This window comes from Dermacentor silvarum, chromosome 11 (genome assembly GCF_013339745.2).
Source record: "Dermacentor silvarum isolate Dsil-2018 chromosome 11, BIME_Dsil_1.4, whole genome shotgun sequence".
Lineage (NCBI taxonomy): Eukaryota > Metazoa > Arthropoda > Arachnida > Ixodida > Ixodidae > Dermacentor > Dermacentor silvarum.
This window is the reverse complement of record NC_051164.1, coordinates 118,657,572-118,664,774: the sequence shown is the minus strand read 5'-3', so window position 1 is coordinate 118,664,774 and position 7,203 is coordinate 118,657,572. Positions and strand designations below refer to the sequence as shown.

Sequence of the window (7,203 nt, the reverse complement as noted above, 5' to 3'; positions counted from 1 at the left end):
AGTTGCGAGTTTTGTCGACGACGTCGTTCTGCAGTACTCGGATGAAGAGGTAACAATTGACGCATATACCTTTCGGAAATTCGCATTTTAACACTCTTTGCTTTTGCTGGTGAAATGCAGTTCCGGAGGCACTTCAGGCTGCCTCGACGTGTTGCCAATGAATTGATAACAGGCTTCGCTTCTTCTCCGATGTGCCCGACACACAACCACGGCGGCAAGGCGGCGAAGTCTGCCGATACGCACATTTTGTCTTTTGTTTTTTCCGCAAGTTTATATGGAAGTGAACAAACAAGTGCTTAATAAAATCAGTTTATTTATTTTCTCTTTCACTCGCCGCAGTTATTCCAAGGAGACGGCTCAGCATTGCCATTTTCTCCTTGTGCTGTCTCGCCTTCTCTTCCCGGCTTTCTTCTTTCTGCTTTTTTCTTTCCTCGTGTCGTGCTGCTCTCTGTGCTTCCTTCTGCGCATGCAGCTCCTTCATTTCTTCAAGAAAAAATTTCATATCTTGCAGTCTTGATGTGGAAACACGCGGGGACCTGGTTTTTTGTCTTTCAGCGGTGTTTGTCTGCCCTGTCGACGACTCTGAGTACTCTGCGAGCATTCTTCATCAATTTGTGATCCATCCGGCGTCTCCTCCGCCTCCTGTGACGAACTATAAGTACCTTTTTTGCTGGACACACTCCCAGTATCTCTTCTAGACACAACGCCGTAGCCATCTCGCAACACCTCTGGTTCAACGCTGTCGGTTAGAGCAGCTATCTTGGCCAGCTCCTCGTCGTATGGCACATCGCTGGGAGAATTTCCCGACATCTTATTTTGGGTAGTTGCAGACGTTTTGCGCCTAATTACAGTCTTAGAGCGACTGCAGCATTGTTCTCCGGTCCTCGTTATGCCCATTGTTTTATTGAGGGTTTCCGCGATGCGGCCAAACATTTCCTTTTTATTTCTAAATTTCTTCATGGGTCCCACCTGGGGGAAATATTGCTCATAATAATCAAGCATCAATTTCGTTTCGCCCTCCGTCCATTCGCAAGCTGCACCTGAAAAAGTTAAAACCACAATTAGATACGTCATATGAAAATTAGCGGTAAATGGGCTTACTGCGGCGGCTGGTCCTCTGGCTTGGTCCCGTGGCTCCATGCTGCTGTAGATCGTCCACACTGCTTCCAGGATCTGAGACTGAAAATTGACATTGAAAATGGATGAGAATGAGGGCTTGGCTGTACAGCGCTGAGCCACCGCGGCAGGAGAGACGACACCGTGACGGCTGCAATCGCAAAACGGCTTCCGTGCCGAGAAACTGCGAATTCACCGCACTAACGCCACTCTTCTTTTTAGTGTTAATAATTAAGCAGTTTAGTAGGAACCTGAAGAACGTGAACGAATTTGATCGAACGTGAACGACAAAGAATACAGCATCCTTTTTTTAACAAACTCTATTTTTTCACTGGGATATCAAGCAAGGTAACCGACTCATGAATATTCATTATTGCATCGGCTGTTTTTGCAGGCACCTGCAAATAAAATAACAAAATGACTTGCGCAAGAGTATTGTTACCAGCGAATTACAGGGTACACATCCAAGGAAAGAAAATAAAACTTAAATTATGGCGTTAGATCATGTTTCTAGCTGTTATTCAACAAACGACGTAAAAGGGGCTTAAGTGTAAGAGAAGACGCATCCGTGCTACCGTTCCACAAACTTCACACACACTGTGGCAAAAAGCAATGAGAAACATTGCGTCAGCCCGTGCACAGCAGGCTACGTGTACGGAACGTTTTTAACGATAGCCAAATCCACTCACCTTCCGCGTCGGTACGTGCCCGGTTCACCATCGACAAGAGGAGGACACTTGCACGCGGTGTGACTTCCATCGGAACACAGGAAGCAAAAATTCAAAAAGGAAGCAAAAATTCAAAACGGAACTTCTTTTCACGTACACCTCGCGCGCGAGTTCATGCCGAACAGGTTGGGGAAAACAGCGCGAAACGCAAGGAATGCTGGGCGCTTCCGGAAGCGGATGTGCGCTAGCGCCCCCTACCATTTGCTCCGGAGGGAGCGCCTGTGTTCCATTGGCAGATTTCCTTCGGTTACCCTCCGCCGGAGTGGAGTGCTCCGGCGCAGAGTTCGTCGGCCACTCCGAATCTGCCATTGGAATTCACCAGTCTTGCTAGCCTCCCAGCAGGGGAGAACTCTAATCTGGCGCAGCTTCCAGCAGGCTTGCTGCGCTAGTCTCGCAGCCGGGCCCAGCTCTACGCGAGGGGGGGGGGGGGGGGGGGGTGGACGCGGCATAAAAGAAGATCGACTGGCGCAAGAGAGATAGCGGGGGCTCAAGCGGCCGGGAGGGAGGAGAGGCCGTGCGCTCAAAAGGCCAATGCTGATGATGATAGTCTTTTATTGCGATAGCAATTATATGGACACTCAAAAGCAGATTTCTGCCGTCGCCGTCGCCGTGAGGTTCCGTATGACGTCAATTGAGATGAAATCGTCGCCGCGCGCCGAACGCTGTATGTGCGAGTGAAAGGGCGCGAGGGGCGCGCGCTTTCACGGGGAGTGAACGCACGGCGGAGAACAAACGCGCGTTCTGCGCCGTGCTCGCTTAAGGGCTGCGGAAATAGGCGTCTCTTTCCTCCTTTATCATCACCATATATGTAGAGCAAACGCGCCTTCTTCCGACGCGCGAGAGGCCGTGGGGGAGGGGGGAGGGAAGGTAGGCGACGTTTAGCTGCGACACCAAGTGCTTATTTATATCAGAGGCTCCGGCAACAGTCACCAACGCCGCACGCATTTTGAGCGAACGCGGGCAAAACGCCGACGGCGTCGACAACAGTTCTGCGTGTTGCCGGTGGTGCTGCATGTCCAAGTTTATATACAGTTGATAAAGCTAATATCATTACTCCGTATAGCTCTCTACAAATTTGCTATGGCAATTGATGCTTCGCTTTTCAGGTGAAACTGCGACAACTTTCTAACTATCTTTCTAACTTTGAGCGCGCACAAACAAACATGAATAGATCACACTGAATGACTGCAGACAACGACTGTCAAAACGCTGGTAGCAAGCCCATACGCTGCAGCGGGCGAAGGTACGTGCGGTCTATCGCTTCAACGGAAACTGAGCGGCGAATGCACGGCGCATAAAGGTCAGAGCCGTGTGGAGATAAGAGACGGTGCGGACGAGCGACGAGCGCGGTTGTTGGCATAGAAGTGCAGCCCCCCCCCCCCCCCCCCGCGCTCCCTCCGGCGCTGGTTTCCCGCTTCCTTGCTTGCGCGTGGGTGATTGAGTGCGTTCGCTCTCCGTGATAGCGCGCGTCCACGCACGCTTCCGCTCGGGCATACGGCGCGCGGTGAAGATTATCTATAGGGAACCTCACGGCGACGACGACGGCAGAAATCCGGTTGAAGTGTCCATATAATTGCTATCGCAATAAAAAGAAGAGACGATTCTGTTTTACTTGATCATTATCAATAAACACCTTTTTATTGCGATAGCAATTATATGGACACTTCAACCGGATTTCTGGCGTCGGCGTCGCCGTCGTTGTCGCCGTCGTTGTCGCCGTCGTCGTCGCCGTCGCCGTGAGGTTCCGTATAGATAAAATCTTCGCCGCGCGCCGTATGCCCGAGCGGAAGCGTGCGGGGACGCACGCTATCATGGAGAGCGAACGCACTCATCTCCCACGCGTAAGCAAGGAAGCAGGAAGCCAGCGCCGGAGGGAGCGGGGGGGGGGGGGGGGGGCGCACTACTACTCTGCCAACAACCGCGCTCGTCGCTCGTCCGCACCGTCTCTTATCTCCACACGGCTCTGACCTTTATGCGCCGTGCATTCGCCGCTCAGTTTCCGTTGAAGCGATAGACCGCACGTACCTTCGCCCGCTGCGGCGTATGCTTGCTGCCAGCGTTTTGACAGTCGTTGTCTGCAGTCATTCAGTGTGATCTATTCGTGTTTGTGCGCGCTCACACCACGCCTGTTCATTCAGTTAGTACTAGTCGGGCGACATTTTCCAACGCACGCTACACATGTAATGCTGCCCGGATCGGCAATGCAGCGCTACAGGTGTGTCCCTTCGCACGCGCTGCCCACGGGAAGCGCTTCTCATCAACACCACCGTTTCACACGCGTCTTCTCGTGGTCATCGAGTCTCTCTTCATGTCGGTCTACTTACGCCGCAGCACACCTGCTTACTTAATCAGCTCATGTTTACTACAATTCATATTGCTACCAGAGCCGCTCACCTTACTTCGTATGACATTGCTGTGTTACTATCGCATTCATTGCTTCGCCCTTAGGGCGGAACTGTGACATTTTTTTGCCATCTGTATATAAAATTAATTAGGAATTTTATTTTCGTTGAATGAATCTGTCTCTCTCTTTATTTATAAAATGCATTTTTCTTTCCCAATGTGTTCCCTCCAAACATAGTCGCGCTTCAATTGCTGCTCCCATAACCACCATTGCTGATGTCGGTGACAACTCGTTCTGAACCGCTTTTCGTCCGAAGCTTCGCGACCTATGTGAATCGACCTTGGCGGATGTGCAACATCCTTTCTACCGCAGGCATCACGAGTAAGTGATATTTTATTGCGATAGCAATTATATGGACACTCCAAAGCAGATTTCTGCCGTCGGCATCGCCGTCACCGTCGTCGTCGCCATCGCCGTCGCCGTGAGGTTCCGTATGACGTCAACGGCGATGAAATCTTCGCCGCGCTCCGGACGCTGTATGTGCGAGTGAAAGGGCGCGAGGGACGCGCGCTTTCGCAGGGAGCGAACGCACGTCGGATAGCAAACGCGCGTTCTGCGCCGTGCTCCCTGAAGGGCTGCGTCTCTTTCCTCCGTTACAATCGCCATATATAGAGAGCAAACGCGACTTCTTCCGTGGCGCGAAATGCCGTGGGGGGACGGAAGGTTTCAGTCTATTGCAGTAAGTGTGGGGGTTTGGTCGATTTAGAACACATGCTCTCTCGCTGCTCGGCGTTGGCCGGTGATGGTTCTCAAGGTGAACGGTGGTGGCAGCGCATGCTGCACAGTGAAGTGCTAGCGGACCAACTCGGGGCAGTCCAGAGGGCCCGTGTGGCGGCAGAGGGGCTCGGCCTCTCTGTCCCGACGTGGGAGCAGCCCGCATCAGTCCCAGACTGATTCCTCAGGACCCAAATAAAGTTCTTCATACCATACGGGAGGGAGGGAGGGGAGGTGACTGTTTAGCTGCGGCACCAAATCCGTATATATATATATATATATATATATATATATATATATATATATATATATATATATATATATTGCTGTGTTGCTATCGCATTCATTGCTTCGCCCTTAAGGCGAAACTGACATTTTTTCAGCGCCCACCGATAGCGGCGAGCGTTGACCCCGCTATCACTTGCAATGCCATGCAGCTCTTGGAAGTGTGCAGAAAGGCGCGCTCGTAAAGTTAACCTGTTACAATACGCCCCCCTCACATGTTGTGTTGTTTTGCTTGCCGACGTGTGTCTGAATTTGGTGACGTGGGTAGTCTCATTGTTTCTTGACCTATTCAGCCAAAGCAGTAAGTTGCGACCGCCAAATAATTGTTTAATTTAGTTGTTTTCGTGCGACAGCGCTGGCCGGCGGGCTTGGCGTCCGACGAAAGCACGAGCACTCTACGCGCAAAGCGTTCGTCGGCCTCCAAAGAAAGTATGTTCTGTGCAGGGATGCGATTTCGACACCCGTACGGCTGAACTTTTCCTGCATCGCTTTCGGCGCTGAAAGCTCGCAACGCCCATCAAGTTGTATGGCGGGGCATTTGAATATACAGCTGCAGTGGCAGGCCTCCGAAAACAAATTTCGCACCTTTGAGAACAAAATGACGTCACTTCTGTTTTTAACGGATATGACGTCACGTTTTTTCTTCCGCCGGAAGTGTTCCCTCCTCACACAGATGGCGCTAAGCCCAATGAACCGCCCAAGGAGGTTAAAAAAAATGTCTGGAGCGGCAGCCCCCGCAGTTACTTACCAGCAAAGGTGAAGCCACAGTTTGCCTATACTTCTACTCTGAAAGAGGGCTGTGACAGCTGAAATCTGCTAGCAGCTCACGTCCTTTTGGTCAGTTATTGCAAATGCTAGGCTAACTTGAAATTAAAAGCTTGAACCTTTCGCTTAAAATATTACCTTTAGCTATGTATTATTATCATGATGTGCCATAAAATTTTAAAATAACTTAAGGCTTTCTTCTGAAACCAGTGACAGAAAGGAAGACGTCCAACGATATCTGCACAGCTAAATTATCCACCTAAAAACAGCACGGAGTGGGAAGAAAGTGCTTCCTATATTCCCCGCTATTTGCTAACGTTATTGCCTGCCTATGGTAAGATGGCGGCGGTCCGGCTTCACTGTTGAGACGGCAGCTCAGCTCCAGAATTTTTTTAAACCTCCTTGGAACCGCCGATGAACCGCCATGTTTTGAACGTACGGGCTTCTATGGAACGTATCAGGACTTGTTGCTGGGCTAGTTGGTTGCTGGGCTAGTTGGGACGCAACCAAGGACGGAAAAAAGTCAGGATGGAAGCTTCGCTACCAGGTATATCTACCTTGCATCCGCCGCCAAGGTTTGTGGTGGCGCTGGCTAACACTCTCGGGTTACTTGTAGTAGTGAAACATAAGTACCCCAGAAAGTGGATGGGAAAATGGTGCTGCGGTAGCTCAATTGGCAAGAGCATCGCACGCGTAGTTCGTAGACTTGGGGTCGTTCCCCACCTGCGGCAAGTTGCTTTTACGGCGAAGCTGGCTGTGGCTAGGGTTATATGCATTTTTCGTGTCCGTCAACAGATATGCGTGTGAAAAAACAACAGCTCACGAATCCGATGTGAAAATGCGTCATTTTACGCAGAAGCTTATACGTGTCATCACTTGGATATGTATATTCAGTAGGTGAGTTATCAATAGGCACAATTTTCCCAATCAGTAGGCTTTGAGGTAGATAATAAGGGTTTATCAAAGATTTGTCGCTGTGCGACTAGTGTCGGCCATATGTACGCTCGCACCGCCCTCTCTTCGTCATCCTTCCAGGCGCTTGCGTGCCAAGTTTCCTTCTGCTCTCCCGGCATGGCGGCCCCGTCGAGTGTGTATAGTTTCCTCCGGCTCCCCGTGGTGGCGGCAGTCTTCCACGCGAATGTATGTCGCCGATCAAGACCGCCTATCAAAAGTGTGTGTGCGGGTGTCTTT

General features: G+C 50.9%; 1 protein-coding gene across 1 annotated transcript; it reads right to left on the bottom strand.

Annotated features, from left to right (window-relative positions):
* Nucleotides 1–733: 733 nt before the first annotated feature.
* LOC125941359 (uncharacterized) lies at nucleotides 734–2,161 on the bottom strand. The gene is made up of 4 exons (XM_049658423.1): nucleotides 1,806–2,161; nucleotides 1,102–1,179; nucleotides 850–1,040; nucleotides 734–790 (listed from the first exon to the last, which is right to left on the bottom strand). Exons 1-4 carry the CDS (start codon nucleotides 1,873–1,875, stop codon nucleotides 734–736), a joined length of 396 nt encoding a protein of 131 aa, XP_049514380.1. The 5' UTR covers nucleotides 1,876–2,161.
* Nucleotides 2,162–7,203: the final 5,042 nt, after the last annotated feature.